At 38.8% G+C, this 19,189-nt stretch overlaps 1 protein-coding gene and 1 long non-coding RNA gene across 6 annotated transcripts in view; one reads left to right on the top strand and one right to left on the bottom strand.

Annotated features, from left to right (window-relative positions):
* Window positions 1-19,189, top strand: part of LOC132990324 (uncharacterized) — a 268,474-nt gene that overhangs the window by 170,938 nt on the left and 78,347 nt on the right. The window lies entirely within an intron of this gene.
* Window positions 1-19,189, bottom strand: part of LOC132990316 (kazrin-like) — a 143,475-nt gene that overhangs the window by 99,324 nt on the left and 24,962 nt on the right. Inside the window, exon 1 of one of the 5 annotated variants that reach the window (XR_009676043.1) lies at window positions 12,982-13,230. The exons of 1 other annotated variant lie outside the window; for it this stretch is intronic. Coding sequence is in view for 3 of the 4 variants with exons in the window: in XM_061058508.1 (XP_060914491.1) it covers window positions 12,982-13,153 (172 nt within the window). In the remaining variant the exon portion in view is untranslated. Of the gene's footprint in view, window positions 1-12,981; window positions 13,231-19,189 lie in introns of those variants that run through there. 3 more of the 5 variants (XM_061058508.1, XM_061058509.1, XM_061058506.1) reach the window with 3 other exon arrangements.

Below are 19,189 nucleotides of genomic sequence, written 5' to 3'. Positions count from 1 at the left end.
TGGCTGTCGGATTATAAACTGTTTCCCTAATTTGAGAAAGCCTTGTTTGGCTGGGTTGTTGGTATTAATCACATTATGACACTGTATTTGCCAGAGTAAACACAGTTTACATTTCCCTCGCTATAGCCCCAGAGCGAAAATGGATTTACCTTGACTGGAGGCTTCCCTGTAACTACCTGATTTGCCGTATATCAGCAACTTGTTTTTCCAGATAGATAGCACTGTGGTATTCAAACAGTAATTTCTAACATAACTCTGCCCTGTTTGTATTTGATTTTCAAATTCATTAAGCAGCAAATATGTTCAGCAAATTGCTTTTGGCAATACCAACAAAGATTGTCACTCTGAATTACACCTTCATCATTGACAGGCAGAAGAAAATAACACTTTCAGTTTTGATGACTTAAATTATTTGCAGAACTGGAGTTTGACAAATTAGAACCATTTTTTAAGATTGCCTTTGATTGTTGCAGTTTGCTTGTTTGAAGGATGGAAAGGATTCTTAGTCATGGAAAAATCCCCTATGTTGAACAGTCTATCACAATGTTAGCATTTGACACTGACATGTATAGAAAAAAGTAAAAAATAAGAAGAAGAAAGAAAGAAATAAAGAAAGAAAGATAGAAAGATAGAAATAAATTAGATGCTGATGCCTTATCAAACAGTAAATTACATATGTACCACATGTTTATGTCACATTTAGATACATGGCTCTTGTCTGGTATCCTTGCATCAGTTAATGTGAACAGTCATTTATTTCAATAAAGTAGCCTCCATCTCCCTTGTGTGGATAATGTTTGCAGAGAAGACACAGCTGCAGGCCCATTCAGAGCCATTGATTCGGCCCACAGCTCTATGGGACAGTTCGGCTCCCAGAGGGACAGCACAAGGGTAACGGCAGGCCCCAGCTGGCCTCTTGGCCTCCTGCATTAATAATCAGTCCAATTAGAAAGAAAATGTCCAGATGCTCATCTGGTTACATAACGTTTCATCCCTCCTGTTTGTGCCTAGTCTAACTTAACTCACAGGCACCTCCAGTTTAGAGGCTATATATTCTATGACGCCATTTGAGGTGTTATTATGGTCTATTTCATTTCATATCCTGGCATTTATAAATTCAGCTCCTCCAACAGCCAGTTGGCTGGAGGATCAACCTAAATTACCCGCTGCTTCTCAACTGCTTTCTCATCACAGATGGGAGGAAATGGCCATAAAATCCTTCTATTTTAACTTTCAAATGACTTTTATGACCCTAAATGACCCTAACCCTAACCCAATAAATACGACTCCAAAATGCTCTCTACCTTTATACAAAGCACAGCTGGATCTTAGAGAATGTGAAATGGGGATGTTTATGACTGTTTCTGCTGCGGGTAAGGTCCCCTTCTGACTTCAGATACAGTTTTTGAAGTAGGATTCCTGCTGTGTTGTGAGGCTATTTTACTATCCAGCAGAGACAGTGGTAGAATATTTAACATTTTCCATACATTCTTCTTTTACCTGCTCCTCACAAGAAGCTACATCAAAAGCACTTCACAGCCAAAACAGCCTTTAACATACTTTAGAGGGCTGGCAAAATAACTTATGTGATATTATAGATCTCTACGAAGCAACTGTGTTACCACAGGATATGCATTGAATCCGCTGAAGTTACAACTTTATACGAGTTTTAGGGCATTTTCTCATTTCAATTTTTCATTTCCATGTCTGTGCTGGTTGTGCAATGGATTAGTGGATTAGTCTATGTGATACACAGGTATAAGTTATTTACATTATAATGTTATTTTTTTTTGTGTGCAACATGCACAACTTTACCATAGGCGCCCCTGAGGCAGAAATTAATAAATGCGGGAGTGGGGCGCTGGTGCACTAGTGGTCAGTTTGCACGTCTAATGTACAGAGGCTACACGTCATCGAAGCGGGTAGTGCGGTTTCAAGTTCACCCTGTGGCTCTTTTCCAGAATGTCATTGCTCACTTTCTGTCTCTTTGATTTCTGACGCTATGTCTACTTTCCCGTCTCTATAGACATAAAAGTCCAAAAATAAATCTTAAAAATACATTATCACAATAATAATACATAAATGAATGAATAAAGGGAAGAGATGCAGCTGATGTGTTTGTGTGTGTCCAGAAATCAACAGAATGCAATGTTTTTACCCAGTGTATATGATATACAGCGATAGAAGTTGCAGTATAATCCCTTGTTCCTTGGATGAGAACTATTCCTCGCCAGCCTTGTGGACTGAGAGTCAGGCAAGGGGATTTAAAAACAGGCATCCTTGGTTAGATTAGAGAAAGTTAAAGTTCAGTATACATCAGCCAACATGCAAAGCTGGTCCAAACAAACAATTTCTGTATGCAATGAGAGTATAGTATAGTTGCCTGCTCCGACCTCCACCTCAGCAGCGAGGAAGTGTGGGCAACAGGAACGAGAGGAATACAAAGGAGAAATCCTGTCTACATATTATCGCATATGTTCTTATGTAAAGCATCTCGAGATGACGATTGATATAAATTGACCCTATACAAATGATGATTGATATATTTAATTCATGGTCATCTTAGAATTGCATTCATTTCTGGTGTGTACAAGTGTGTACAAGGCTGGGAGGGGAAAAATCTGACTATTCCCACAAAAATAAACTAGATAACACCACTGCCACAGATCCTTGTGTGCATGACAAAATCACATCTTAGTATTAAAATTATCTTGTACCCTTGTCCAGAAGACAAGAGAAGACAAAGTACATGGTGACTTATGCTTTGGTAGGATGTGAAGGCATTTTCTGATGACATTGTAACACCAAATTTAAATTTAAGTACACATTATTTGCCACTCAACAATGTTTTAGAAAACAAAATCTTTATACGTATATTTACAAATGAATCTACATATTTGTTACACCCTGCAGCCTGTAACTACAGAATGCAACCCATTCTCGTTTCTCCTTACTTGATACTCTGGTTAACATGATTTGATTGATTTCAATGAATATGCTGAACTTCTCCAGCCTGATCCCAGTGTTATCCTTGCAATCGTCTAATGTCTGCAGCATTCTCCATGTAAGCTCTGATTAATCCATTCGTTACACCCAGGCCTTAATTTCCACTTCCCTCAAGTACAATTTGCACCTACTTTTGAAAACTGAAACACGAAGGGTAGATCAGAAACAAAACACTTGTTTAGTGAAGGGGAAGATGCAGCCAGAATTATATATGTGTATCTTTGATGTGAGCTGTTTATTCCTTTTCCACATTAAAAACATGAAAGCCACACATCCAGCCAGATTTATACTTTATAAATGTCGGCTGCTGTATTTTCACTCCAAGACTTAGGAGTGATGAAAGGCTTGTTTTCATTAGTGGCAGCTGATTCTCTCTCAGCCAATTGGGTCGATGTTTGTTATCTTGTAGGAGACAGGCAGCTGGAGGATCAGATAAGCTGTCTGTCAATTGATATGCAGATTGTCTGCTTTCTGTCTAATAACAAATGACTTCATTCACTTTTCACTTTTCATCAAATTTTCGCCTGACCTCCACTATAATAAAATTGCTCTATGAAAGCTCTTAAAGCATGTATTCATTCTATATAACTGATACTGTATGTGCAATGCACAACCTGTACTTTGTGGTGTAGATAAGAAAATAAATGAGGTTGTTCAAATATTCAATACTTCAGTACTTTTCGTTAATACATGTTTTAAAACAATACAATCTCCATGTTTTCAACGACCCATCAAAAAGTAAAGCTTTAAGAAAACATTAGATCTTTTGTTTGTCAATGCTGCCACAAAGAAAGAACACAGGCTTATTTGTAGATATACGTGCAATTAGCTAAATGTGAATTGCAACATCTGTGCAGTTTAGTCAGTGAGAAGGAGTTTGTCTGTATTTTTTGTCATTAAAAACAAGAAATATTGGGTGCCCAGGACTTCTATAATCACTGCCTATCGAAACAGATCAGTATTATTTGATTTTCATTAAAATCATATTAAACCTTATAAAGATCAGAATCTAAATATTTAGCAGTATCATAAAATCACGTATAATAATATCTGACAGCCAGCAGCCAGGCAACAAATATTCCAACCCTACAGAGTACTGATTTAATTTTAAAGTTTCGGATAGGGAAGTACTTTATTGATCCCCTGAGGGGAAATTCGGGCGTTACAGCAGTACAGACAAGAAAGCTCAAAAATACACATTAAACAGAATAGATAAGATAAATTAAAATTAAAATTAAAATAAAAACAGGGGGTATATACAGTACAAAATGAATGATGAAGTTAACTGGGGGGAATTGAGGCAGTATTTGCATAGAATGACAAGATACAGTGACAAGTGATGATTAAAGTGACTTGGTATGATAAATAGCAGCAAGTAATGTAAAGAGCAGAGAAGAGAGGCAGTGTTGTACCACAGTAATGCAGAGTGCAGTTATATAATATAATGTAGTATAATATAATATAATATAGTGCAATATGAACAATATAGTGTAATATAATGAAAATGTTATATAATATAGACTAGTATAATAATATAATAAAAATATATAGAATGTACAGTATATATGTATATATATATTGATGCTAAATAATAATAATAATACAATAATAATAATGAAGCAGGTCATGAGGGTAGTGTTTTATGGGGGTGAAGTTTTGTGTCAAGGACGGACTGTTATTGTTGTCATAGGCTGCTGTTGTACAGTTTTATGGCAGTGGGCACAAAGGAGCGTCTGAAGCGCTCTGTTTTGCACCTGGGGGGATGAGGCGTTGGCTGAAGGAGCTGCCCGTCTGCCACAGCTAGTCATGTAGAGGGTGAGAGGAGTTATCCAGGATGGATAAGATTTTGTCCTTCATCCTCCTCTCACCCACAAAGTGTCCAGATCAAGACCCACTACAGAGCGGGCCTTCCTCACCAGCTTGTTCAGCCTGTTTGCCTCACCAGTCTTGATGCCACCCCACCAGCACACCACAGCAAACAAGAGGGTGCTGGCCACCACAGACTGGTAGAAGGTCTTCAGGAGTCTGTTGCAGACACTGAACGAACATCCTGCTCTGTCCCTTCCTGAAGAGGGCGTCAGAGTTGTGAGTCCAGTCCAGTTTATTGTTGATGTGGACCCCAAGGTACTTGTATGAGTCTGCCCTCTCCACTTCCTCCCCCTGTATGATGACTGGGGCAGGGGGCCTCTTCTTCTTCCGGTAGTCCACTACCACCTCCTTTGTTTTGCTGCTGTTGAGCTTCAGGTGGTTGCTTTTGCACGGATCAGTGGATGTTCAAAATTTTGACTCCACACTTATATTGCTTTGAAAAAAACTTCCAACAGTTTGAAACCAACATCAAGACCAATAACAATTTACATTTCGTGAAGTCGCCATCAGATGTAAAAAAACAAATAAAAAGGGCCTATGCTGTCAATTTTGGCTTCATCCTACCACTTTGTATCTTTCATGTGTGGCTGCAATGCATGTGAAGTATTTTCTGACAGCTTATGCATAAAATCTAAGCACTTGGCTGTATGCTAAGTGTTGTGAAAAACAATTTTTATTCAGTATTTAACATATAGAAGTGTCATTTTCCAAAAGGGATGGAGAAAAGTAAAGACTGACAGAACCAATGGCACATCCCTGGTGGATAGCATCATTAATGCTTGGCTGGAGCATTAGCAGCTGTGTATTGATAGTCCCATTCTAAATGTGACTGGGGAGTTGTGGTGAGGGGGAAAAGGAAGACGGCGTGTTTGTTTCCATGCTAATGTGATTCAAACACGGCCTTTTTATAATGGGACTTGTCCGTGTGCCAGGGGAAGCGGGTGGCATAAACTAGTGGGTGATTACGTTAAACAAATGACTGCCTCATTAGCTGGACCCCTAGAGTGTTGTGTGCATATATACAAACAGACACACATTCATGCTGTCCCATGATTTGTCTCTCCATCACACACACACTGGAGCATTTACACTGACATAAGCATTAGGTTGGCTTTGCACACAGAAAAGGGCAGCACACAAAGGCAATACACAGGAGGGTACAAGCTCCATCCAATAGACTAATTAACATCTCCCAATTACACCAGCCAGTCCTCAATGGTGCTCCAGTTAGCTTTGGATGATGCTTCATAATACAACACAATGCGTCACTATGAATGCCCAGGTCCAAACATCTGAGCCTCCCCCTTAAAGCCAGGCTAATGACTGCAATCTAACACCATTAAATTCTGAGCTCAGGTCTCAGCTGCTGTAAAGTTGGACACGTTTTGTTGTTTTGGCCACTCTGCTCAATGTGTGAAAATACGGGATAAATTATTCAATTTGTTGTGTATGCAACAGAATAATGAGAGAGGCTGGATTGATACTTCAGGTCCCTGAGAACTTTATCTGATTATCCCTGAGCTGTCTACCTCATACTACTGGTATCATAGCACATGACTCTGAGGTTCCCTATAATGCAAAATGATGCAACGATAAGGCTACAATTACCATAAACCAAAGGTGCATGTTCAATATAAAATGAAGGCTTTGGGAAAATAAATTAACAAATTCTAGCAATAAAGAAAGTAAATGGTAAATGCACTTGAGCTTGTACAGCGCTTTTCTAGTCTTCTGACTACTCAAAGCACTTTTACACGGCATGTCACATCTACACATTCACACACTGATGGTACACAAAAATTGGAGAGTTGAAATTTCAGGGTCAAACATTTCAGAGTTGATTTCAACTCCCAATGTGTGATTTTAACTCATTCTGATTGAAATGGTGTTTATTGTTGGAGTTGTTTTACAGTGTTAATCCATTAGTGTTGGTCAACTGTCGTCCAACTCTGCAGAGAGTTAATTAATTAATTAATTAATTAATTAATCCAAGCTCCGCCCCCAGGTTTCCCGCTCAGTTCACTTTGTCAGTTTGAGACACAGAGAAATGTTCCTCCTCTGCAGTTCTACTCGGTATGTAAAATAAATGCTATAATGTAAAAAAGTAATGTGATTCTCTGAACAACTGTAAAATACTATATCTGTGGAGATGATCTACTTTTAAAGGACTTGTGTGTTGCCATGAACTAAATGGCAAACAGAGTGATAAGCTAATGTTAGCAAGCTGCCTCGTGCATTTAGCTAACCCTTAAAATCATTTAAACGTTATAAATGTAAATAAATAAGACACTTTTAAAGCTGGTAGCAATGAAAATATGTTTTTTTAGGTTTACATTTTGAGGTTGAAGCTAATATTTCTGTTTTTGGTTTTTTTAACCGCACTGTCCCAGCATGCAGGCACATGTTTCACATGCATATAGTTGCCCTGTGAGCATCACCAGCATTACCCTTTTTATTTCCTCCCTTTGTGTTAATTAACTTGGTCAAACTTTTATTTCAGAGAATATGCTGGTTCCAGTAAAATACAAACAACTACAGAAGTATGTGAAGTTGGAGGAGGTTGACTACATGCAATTTCATGAAAAAGGTGAGTAAATTAATAATTATTTTAACTTTGATTTTAATTTTGTAAGGGAACTTTATTAACATTATCCTTGTGTATAATTTATTTTTCCCCAGTCATGCTGCAGTCTGGAGGAGCATCTCCGCAGCCAGCAGAGTCTGTATCCATACCTCCTCCTTCCTGTTGGACGTCAGAAGAGCAAGATTGACAGCTTCTACATCACCATGGATAAGCATCTCATCCCATGTTGGGCAAACTGCTTCCTCTGGGCATTTGATGAACTTTTCAAAGCACATTTTGTGTTTAACATGTCTTATGATGCTGGGTTAGTGAATTTTTACACATTTTTGAAAAATGTGGAAGTTGTATATTGTCCCTTCATTCACAATGTATTGATTTACAGAGAAAATAAAATGTCACTGTTTGAAAATAACTAATAACTTTTTTTATTGAAAATCATTCTTTCTCTAATTTTAACACTTTGTAGTGTAGATAGTCTGACACTTAATGGATTTAAACTAACACTAGCCAGGTAGTTTTAAAAAAAAGTGTTGTAGCAGAGTTACTTGTCTAATCCCTAAGTGTTATTTTAACTCTGTTTAGGGAGTTGAAAACAGAACTCTCTCTGTGTTAAATGTTTAACTATTTCAAAAGTATTAATTTGACTCTAGAAAGTGTGGAGCTATATAAACCCTGAAAAAGGGTTGAAATCAACTCTGTGGGAGTTAATTCAACACTGGTCTTTTTGCTGTGTAGAGGTCGCTATGTAGTGAGACCATCAGAAGCAACTAATCCCATTCATACACCACCACGAAGAGCAGGGCAATTCGGGGTTAAGTGTCTTGTCCAAAGACACATCAGACATGTTGCTGCAGGAGCTGGGGATCGAACCCTCGACCTTATGGTTGAGAGACTCTACCAGCTGTATGGCAGTAGCATTTTTTGTCTTAAATGTGACTGAAAAAAATTTGATCATAACCCCTTTTAGAATAATTTCCTGTCACGTGCTCACCCTTCAACTAACCGACCAATACAATTTCAACACTAAACATGTGATTTTTTAACCAGAAATGGCCAGTGTTATGTTTCTTTCCTCTTTGTAATAACTTGCATTCTCTTAAGTCAATTATTTCTTGAAAACACATTGCTGTAAAGTTGGATACGTTTTGTTTTTTTGGCCACATAATTCAAGAAATTATTTCTTGAGAACACATTGACAATAAAATGATACTCTACAGTAAAATGATCAATCACATTTATGTTTTTTTAAAGAAATAACTAAACAGGAAAAAACAATATATCAACAATTAAAATAAATACAATCTACAATTATAACCATTAAGAAATTGGATAGATGCCACTAACAAAAGTTGCAGTTAGAATTCCTTTCACATCTGATTTGACAGAATACATTCAAAGTCTATTAAACAAGTAAGTGGTAAAAGGCAGTAATGCTCTAATTCATTTTATTTTAGACCCATAAGCAGTAAATCTTATATTTTTTTAATTCAATAAATTTAAAGAATCCCTAACTCAGTGATTCAAAGTCCAACCTAATATTTAATGTATAAATATGCAGTAATGTTTAAAGCTGGCTTTCCCTTGAAATGTAAAATACATCTCCAAACTGCTTTGGCAATTTGGTGTGGATGCTCTGCTTTGGTTTTTTGATCATGTAAATGTGTTTGGTATTTCTACATCCTTGAAACTGTGGGTGGCCGCAAGCATTCAAACACAAAGTCCTAAAAGACTACATTAACTACTGGGAGGATACCCAGGAACGCAACACCGGCCGCCCTGACCGACAGAGAGGAACATAACTGATCCTATTCAGAAAACAAATAGGTGAGTGTAGCATGAAGGAGGACAGCCTCTGCCCACTGGGATGCTGGTTTTGGTACGAGCACTCCAGCATCTGCCACCTGACCATTAGCTAAATAATGCATGGTGCTTGTGTGAAGTCTGCCACAAACCAGCTTCATGATAACTACTGAGTGGTGAGAAACATCGAGTCAGCAAATGCACAGAGCAGGAGCATGGAAATATGCACAAAACCACACACACAAACACACAAAGTGTGGCGTCATAGAGGCTTATACTGAAAGCTTGCAGACATCTACAGATTAAAAAAGGTTCTTGAGATTATGTGGAAAGCTAAGTGTAGGCAGATTAAACCAGCTAGCAAGAGTGGGACCAAAGTTTATGAGTAGTTCATCTGTCAGTCTCCATCACAGAGGCGGGAATAAACAGTGTCTGTAACAAAATAAGAGAATGTTTGTGCTTGGATGTATTTTTGTCTGTGTGTTTGAGTCTCACAGTTTACTCAAGCCTTTGAACATTAAATAGCAGGACAGACTTGCAGTATATCTGCAGGCCCAAAGTCACAGTGACCCAGGGCTCTCTCTCCCTTCACCAGCATTTCCCATCAGAAGCCTGTTACACCACAAAGGCAATTTTCCTCCCAGAATAGCAAATCTGGTGAAATGTAATCTTTGAAGCCGCCGCTAAAATAGCCTGACAAAGCCATTTTCTGGCAGAGCAACAGAAGGAAAACTCAGAAACCGGACCTAAAATTTAAGTGACTCACTTGGGGGTAAAATGATTGGTTGTTGGTCTGATATTACTGTAATACTGGTAGATGGATGTGCAGTGCAGAGTACATGAAAGTCTCTGGCAGACCTTCATATTCATGAAAGCAGTTGGTTTGGTAAGACAGAGACATCAACCCCAGTTTTATAACAATTAGCCAGGCCAGTGTCATTACTAGGTCAAAAGACATACTTTCTTCATCTCTATTTCAAATTATTTTTTGACAATAATGTAGGCACTAAAACCATAAATTGTAAAAATAATTGCAAAGTAACCATCACAGGTTTCCAAACTACAGCTAAAATATTCAATTTATTTGGCTTAGACAGAAGAAAAGCTGCAGAAAAATCTTCACAACCACATGACTCTACCAGTCATGTGTCCCCCTGCCATTCATCCCATCCACATTACTTTCATGTTCTAGGTAATTTACAATTGGGTAAGGCCTAATCATTTGGACATGGGAATTGATTTGATTTAACCTGACAAGAGCCTCCCGAGACGCTGACAGGAGGTTTGTAGAATGGTTGAGACTGACGGAGGAGCAGTGGGAATTTGATAACCACCATCAGCTGCTCTACCGATCTGGCAGGATGACGACACAGGACAACAAGACTGTGACTGCCACAGGAAAGGAGACCAAGGTTTTTCTACAAATACATATGTACACCTACACAAACACAGACCAACACAAGTGGACAAATAAAAAGGACATGAACAAACAAGTATGGACAGCCATCTGTACCAGCACACATCCAGCTTTGTCTGATCTGCATCATTAGGTAAGCCATCTGCTCAGGACTTTTGAATATGTCCGTTCTTGTGATCTTGTCATCATTTATAATCCATTGAATTATAATCGGGCTTTCAATTGTTTTCCTTAAACTTGAATGATTAATGCTTTGATTGAGACAAACCACAAAGATGATTAAATAGTTCAACATTACATTTTAGTGAATGAAGCAGGAAGCAGAAGTACTCTACCAACAGAAAAATGAAAACATTACTTTATCATTAGCTGAACTCCAATATCATTCTGCAAAAAAAGCTCATACCATACACCAACTGACCCTTTGAATTCAGGTGTGTGAAAGGGTGGGAATGGGTGGGTGTGACATGCAGTGTAAAAACACTTTGAATAGTCGGAAGACTAGAAAAGCGCTATATAAGCTCAAGTCCATTTACCATTTACATGCAGCAGCAGTAAAAAAAAAACCCAACTGAAAACATAAAAACAGCTATCCACAAGTAAGTCACATCTAGCTAAAAAGGCAGTTCAAAAGTTTGTTAAGACTAACCTAGCGTTTAACTTATAGATGGTGTATACATTACATGCCTTTTTACACCAGGAGGAGCAGTTGACAAAGGCCTTTTCTAAAACCCAAACGACTGTTTGGATGTCAAGTGTTTCTAGACATGAAAAGGAACCATTGCAGAGAACCAAACAAAACAAACACTTTAGGTGTCACAAGAAGTCTTAAGACTTTCAAGTCAATACTACTCTTGAGGCATATTTTTCTTACAGTATGTCCTTTTTCTTTTAGTATATGACAAAGTTTTTTATGTTCATGCAGTATTCTGCAGGTTCAACAACAACAAGTCCATCCCAGAAATGTCAACATGCCAACAGAGCGTGCAAGATCACAGTTCATGTTTTTGCTGTGTAATTCCTAAAACAGTGACACTGAAAATTAGGTTTTCAGTATGAGTAAATTAAGTTGGGCAACAATATGGGTTCAAAAGATGACAACCTCTGAAAGCCTTGAGATGGGAGTTTATTTTTAAGTGTCACAATTCAATTTACAAAATGCACTGAGCCTTACCTATTAGTTTAGACTTCTCTGTATGGAGAGATGAGGGACAGGTTGATGTGTCTGACATTTCAGGAGTGTTGAATGAAGTGGAGCAAATGCAGTTAGTCCTTCTTATCTAATAGGAATGCCTATCTTTCCATACAGGATCACTTTCTCTAGAAGCTGAAATGGATGTGGCTCAATGGTGGAGTGTGTAGTCTCTCTACTGGAAGGTTGGGGATTCAATCCCTAGCTCTTGTAGCGACATGTCAAAGTTTCCTTGGGCAAAACACTGAGCTCCAAATTCCTCCTGAGTGGCACAGCTAGCGATGTGTGTACACTTATGTATGGGATTAGTTAATACTGATGGGCACTTTTTGTAGCCTTTTCCATCAGTGTGTAAATGTGGTGTTAATGGTTGAATGTGACATGTAGTGTAAAATGTTAATTTGAGTAGTCGACTAGAAAGGGCTATACAAGTCCAAGTCCATTTGCCATTTTACCATTTTAAGTGTTTACTATCCCAGAATCAAACCCTAAGCATTTAAATCATGTAAATCATCAAACAATGATTTCCCCCCTTCATCTGAACATCGATGCAGGATTTATGTGGCATATCACTGTTATCCATTCTATAACTGACTGTCAGCATTAGGCCATCTGGCCTCATAATGTAGTGCATAGCAAGGCTGCATGTCCTGGCATAATACCTTTGCTTGTTCCATCTACAACAGCTCACTTAACCGCTGTGCCACATCTGGAGTGCTACAAACCACGTCACTAAAAACAAAAGTTTTCCTTTGAAATGGAGGCATAAAATTGCGCCATCTTCTCTTTTCAGAGCAACATTTTACAACAGAGTTTTTAAAATTTGAATGGTATTTAAGTGTTACTTTTTTTATTCTACACAAGACACAGCAGGTTTCATTACTGCCATAGTGTTGGACTGATACACATAGAATACATCTGCAGTGTCACCTGTCCTTGATTTGTCACTGTAAAAAAGACCAATCATTTCTTTCCTAAGGGGCACAATGAACTACTTCCATCATACTATTTCCATTTTGCAGCACGGTTTGTTCCGGGCTATACGACAAAAAGGAAATTGGTATCTAACTGTATCAGCCTGCACTATGAATCTGAGTATCTCTTAGCCATTACCTCCACTGGTCACTGTTCTTCCAGGTTCAGGACTGATGCATATCCAGCGTGGCAGCCGGTCGCCGACATTCTGCCGGGATGAATAGTTCGTCATCCCTGCCTTCCTCTCTCCGCTCTGCTCTCTGCCTCTTGTCAGAGCTGTTTGCTCAGCTGTTACCCTTTCTGACCGCATTTATCCCAGATGAGCGGCACAGCTTACCCTGCTAATCTGTGTGTGAGTGTGTCTATGAGCCCGAGAGTGAGAGTGTGTGTGTGTGTGTGTGTGTGTGTGTGTATGTGTGTCTCTGTCCCAGGCATCCTCTCATTGGCCCCCTGATCACCATCTGAAGACACGCCTTGATCAGCAGGGACACTCTCACACACAAAGGAGACAAACCGAGGGCTTTCAGGACAGAGATTGTGCTTGAACTGGAGGTTCATTTTCAGCATGTTTGAGGTTTATTAAGTGTCTTCAGAAATGACACAAAAAAAACCCTCTTATGGATCCCTTAATGATGTCTACCCCTTTACTATGATTTTGTTTAGGCAACATAAGTAGTCCCTAAACTGTGTTGAAAGCAGGGATTGTTTTTTATCGATGCTGTATTCAAGCAATGACATCAGATTGGAGCAATATTAGTGTCACAATATTGTCTAGTGTCCACCTCCTTAGTCTAGATTTATAAAACTGTTCGGGAAAGCTAAAAAGGTACCAGCCTCATTGGAAAACCTGTTTTATTAGTAACTGTTCATACAATGATTGTAGAAAAAATAGAAATGACAGAGAGAAAAGGTTTTAAAAGACAATAAGAGCAGATTAGGTTAGATAGGTAATGAAACTGTATTACACACAAATATCTAAATTAATTAAAAAAATAATTAAACCTATGTTATATTACTGTTTTGTTATCAAGTTTACAAATCCAGAGAAATCCTGAATTTATAATTGTAACGGGATGTCTTGTCGCAGCAGCTGCCATGACAGACACAACATGTTTATACTTGCCGTGGAAACACAGGATTTTACGTCATAGACCGCTACATGAGGAAGCGGGAAAGCTGCCGTACTGTTGCTGTATGTGCTGCTGTGCTTAAAACAGCATGTCAGTTATCCTTGGATACATAGTCACAAACACAATCACTTACTCAGGTGTGTTTTACCCGTTTGTCTTGACTACAGTCAACTCAGATTTTGTTGTCATCGAGGGTGGGGGGAGGTTAGGCCAACCTCAACATCACCTTTGTAATTGTTTTGATTGAAAGCTCCCTGAAGTTTTACTTGAAATTTAAGTACTGTGAGGCTGACATCAGTATCAAGTAAGGTTGTCTAAATGTTTGATACTTTTCGATAATACTTCTTGAGAGCAATATTGTAAATTCTGAAATCTGCCAACGTGTAGGAGTTGTCTTGCAATTGTTGGTTAAAACAATTAAGTACCCACAATGTGGTGCCTATAGAACTAATTTTTTATGGCTGTGGTATCGAAATAGATATCAATATCAATTGCTTTTTACAAGTTTAATATCTAAGTTTAAAATTCTGGTATCGTGGGAAGCCTGGGTTTGAATCCTACCTGTGGCTTAGGCCTGGGCGATATGACCAAAAATGTTATCACGATAAATTTTTTTATATCAGTCGATATCGATAATCATCACGATAATTGTCAATAATTATTTCTTTAAAATGTAAAAGCTTATTTTTGCTCCTGAGTGAAAGTTGAAGAAACCAGATGGTTAACTATGGTATAATTATTCTTTATTGTAAGAACATGACGAATTATAATTAAACAGAAACATTTCAGCATCATAAGCTCAGAGCATGGAGCTGGAAAACGCTGATATGACAGTTTGTTGCTGCTGTTACACTCACTGGCCCGCTGGGGTCCACACCATGCATAAACAGTTTATATTATTGACAATACGGTCCACACTAACACTCGTTTTGGACGTTTGGATATTTATTTCCTTCAGTGTGTTTTAATGGGTCATATTGTTTCAAATGGGGGGACAGGTTCGTGTTGCCGTTTTAGCTGCACTTCTCTTCGGCATAGTTAACATAGCCCTTTACTCAGTTTTTTTTTGTTGGACTGTAAATAGCCAAAATGTCTCTAAACTCTGGAAGTTAAGCAGCCTTTCTTGTTGTCTTGTCGAGGATATTTTCTCCTGCTTTGAGCTGGTAGGTTCGGCGTTTCCTTCACAGTAGCTATCGCTAATTCCGGCTGTTTCCTTTCCGCTCCTGAGGTCTGTAAGCCCGCCTACCCATAACCCTGCAATATGATTGGCTATTCGTTGTCTTTTTCTTCTTCTCTTTAATGTCGGGTGACAACTAGCGTTCAAGGAGCATTAGCGCCCCCTGTTTCCCTGTGGTTGGATGATGTAATTACACATTTAAATATATAAAACTTTTAACATTTTTTATATTTATATTGCGATAATTATCGTTATTTTTTATCGCCCAGGCCTACTGCGGCTCCTTTCCCGTATGTCATTCCCCACTCTTTCTCCCTGATTTCAGAATACTTCCACTGTCCTATCTCTAAATAAAAGCACACAAAGCCCAAACATAAACCATTAAAACATCTGGTATCGTGAGAACTAAAGTAACAATTACTGATTATAAGTCAGATGAAGTGATGGTAATTGTTGAAAAATCTTGGGACATCTGCATGTTTTCATTCAAGTTTTACATGATTCACCTGGATAACCTGTCACCACAAGTTCTATTTGATCGTTATTTGTATGCTCCCATTGGCTTTGCATTCAGGCTTCCTCTTAATTTCTCCTCACTCTGTAAAATACATCTGAACAGCTGCACCCATCAGACTTTTAGAAATGTGGCCGCACACCAACCTAACTGTGTTTGAAGAATGTGTGTCCAATCATTTGTGTATGTTTTAGAGTAGTGCAGTATCTGAGTACCTAGAGCTGTTATTTCACACAGGGGATTATGGTGATAAACCCTTTTCACACATACAGAAATCTCCTGAAAAACTCAGGAGATTTGGCTACCCGGAGGTTCTTTAGGCTATGTGTGAAACAGCCGCATTTTTTGCACCGACTTTACCCGGAGTTTCTCCGGCCAGACCCCTAGTATTTTATCCGCAGAAAGTCAGAGTGAGCTGATGTCTAAACGCGGCAGCATATACTCTGGAGATTTCAACTCGAGCCAATAGAAAGAGAATGACGTTTATATAGTGACTGTCTAAAGTGTCTGCACGCGACCACTACGATCTCCGTGCACGTAATTAAACGGCTGCATTCTGTTTTCTATTCGTCAGTATGTTGTTCTCCTCTCTGTAGTGGATGTTGTCATTCAGTTGGACTACACATAGCATCGATATAAAGACAAATATTCTCATTATAACGTCATGTAGCGGACTCTGTTGCTTCGGCCGCTACTTCCACGTTGTTTATTTACGTAACATCTTACGTCGGGAAATCCCCCGAGCCCCCTCCCCTCTGACAGGGAAAGTCCCCCGCTGTGAGGAGCATATGTGAACGGCTAGGTCGGGAGAATCTCCGGAGCGGTCCTCCTGTAATTATCTAGATATTATCTGGAGTGCATATGTGAAAACGGCTATAGATAAGGAGATATCTCAATGAAAACATTAACATTTAGATGTTCTCCTTGTTGTAGTGGGATCAGGATCTTTGCTTAATTAGGAAAATCCATGATGTTGTGCAATTCTCTCTATATTTAACACCCAAAATCTAGGTAAATGGATCTAAAAAAACATATTTTTAAATTCAGAAGATTCAGAAAACAAGAGCCAATGGCATCACTAAAAGTTGCTAAGTTTATTCTCTTTCTTATACTTCCAAATGGTCAATGCACAATTTGATTCTGTAAGTTTGCTTGTTTATTTGCATTATTAAAGTATATTTCTACATTTTAGTGGAAAAGTAGGGTTCTTGTGGGGTTGGGGGGTAGGTTGTTCTTAAACCACCTTGGTGTTTGCCAAAGAAGAACCAATGTATGGGAAACACTGGTGTGTATGAGTGTGTTGAAATGTGAAGCCCTCATTGTCTTTATACATTGAGCTGACTGTATATGCATTCCATCACAATATACATTTATAACTAACAAAAAATATATATAATTCAGGGTCTGTCTTGTCTCAATGTTGTGTTGTACAAACACAACACATGCTTTCATAGTCAGACCATGCAGTCTTTGTCATCCAATCCACTGACTGCATGGTTGGCTGCAGCTAACAAGGCAGTGGCCAGACATGAGCAGCTGCTGATGGGGTTGAACCAATCTCCAGCTACCTATTTATCTGCCAATATGAGATTTTACATGCGAGTGTGTTTGTATATATGGGTACGCAGTGAGAGAAAATGTGCCTGCTGTCTGATTTCGCAAAAGTTTTGCACACACTATAGCACTACCAAAACCATTCACTGTCAAAATGTACCTAATCTATAGACAACATACAGTAGCCACACAGCCTCAGAAGGCTATAAGAAGCCTTCCAGTATGACAGTGAACATGCATTTTGAGGCATCATGCATCCATATCTGTTACCATCTTTTTTATTGTCCTAACTCTTTTATCATGCTCTAACAACCTTTCCAAAGACAAGGTGAAATCTTCACCACCCACCTCCAACAGTCTCCCTGTAAAGTAAAACAAATAACTCCTGCCCACTCTTTTAGGAATGCTCTGTGTGCCTTGACTGAGATTTATGTCATGGACAAAAGAGAAGAACAGTGGGCCTAAATGCTGGCTTTGTTTTCCCAGACACTGCCTGCATCGCGGTCCATCATGTGTGCAAAACAGGTGTGACTGTGCTGCTGCTGCCACTCCATGGCCTCCCACACAGTCAAAGGTTAAAGGGGCCAATGTGAGAAGTATTGTATTCTTGTAAGATTGTTTTACTTTAACAAGTCAAAGATATTAACTAAAACACATTTTCAGACCACACATATAGATTTTCAAGTTGAGATTAAATGGAGATTCTCAACAAACTTCATCTAAACAATAAAACTAACAAATTAAAAAGCCTAAAAAAGCCTCAGAAACTATTTATTAAATTATAAAATTAAAATCATGCTATTGTTGGTTAAACAGACACTCATACGTTAGTGAATTCAAATAAAAGTTAAATGGCCATTTCGTTTCATAATTTGCTATTTTCTTTTCTAGACAAGATTTGTTCAAATAAAGACTTTGGATAAGGAGAAGGAGAAGGAGAGGAATAGCACGTTATTTATCCCTGTAGGGAAACTCTGTTTTTACATTCAGTTTTTCCAACATGCTAAACACACATCGACGCATAGGCCAGGATTACGCAAACATTCAAAAACAGGAACTTACAGACATGCACATATGAAGAAATGTCAATTAACCTAAAAAGTATGGTCTAGACCTTCTCTTCTACAGTTTCTTGAGATAACATTTGTTATGAATTGCCACTATACAAATACAAAATGTGTTGATTGCAAGCAGGGAGTAATGCCTTACTCAAGGGAACCACAGCATTGAAGTTAGCTGGCCTCTCACCAGCAACTAGACCCATGTTCATACTTTGATCTGACCGGGAATTGTATTGTCAGCTCTCAGGTCCCCAACCAATGTCCCTAGAGGCCGAACTACTTCCAGGCCAAGTGTACGAGTATTCAATACAAACACACTAAATAGTAAAGTGTGACAGTCATAACTGAATAGTAAAATCAGTACCATATACAGTGGGTACGGAAAGTATTCAGACCCCTTTACATTTTTCACTCTTTGTTTCATTGCAGCCATTTGCTAAAATCAAAAAAGTTCATTGTATTTCTCATTGATGTACACTCAGCACCCCATCTTGACAGAAAAAAAAACAGAAGTGTAGAAATTTTTGCAAATTTGTGGTGTGTTGGGCCACGCAGGCTTAGGACAGTCAAACCATGGACTTGGGCCTTTGAGTTATTTACTGAGATGGCCTAAAAGGACTCTTTATCCCAGAATTCCCTGCGGCACTTCACACCTACGTGTGTTCCAAATTCCGAGCTCGGATTGTCCAGTGAACGCATCTCAGTTTCTCGGAGAGCGTTAGACTATAACAGATCATCAGAAAGATAACGGTCTTATTCCGTCCTGCAACGAAAGGACATCAACGGACATCTTTCCCCTCGACGGAGAACCAACGAAGCCGCTCTTGCCGTAAGGGACCCTCGCCGCCATCAGACGCCTCTACACCAGGACAGACAGAAGATCTGTTTTATCGCCGGACTCCTTTTTCCT

This window comes from Labrus mixtus, chromosome 15, assembly GCF_963584025.1.
Source record: "Labrus mixtus chromosome 15, fLabMix1.1, whole genome shotgun sequence".
Lineage (NCBI taxonomy): Eukaryota > Metazoa > Chordata > Actinopteri > Labriformes > Labridae > Labrus > Labrus mixtus.
This window is presented reverse-complemented; position numbering and strand designations above follow the sequence as displayed.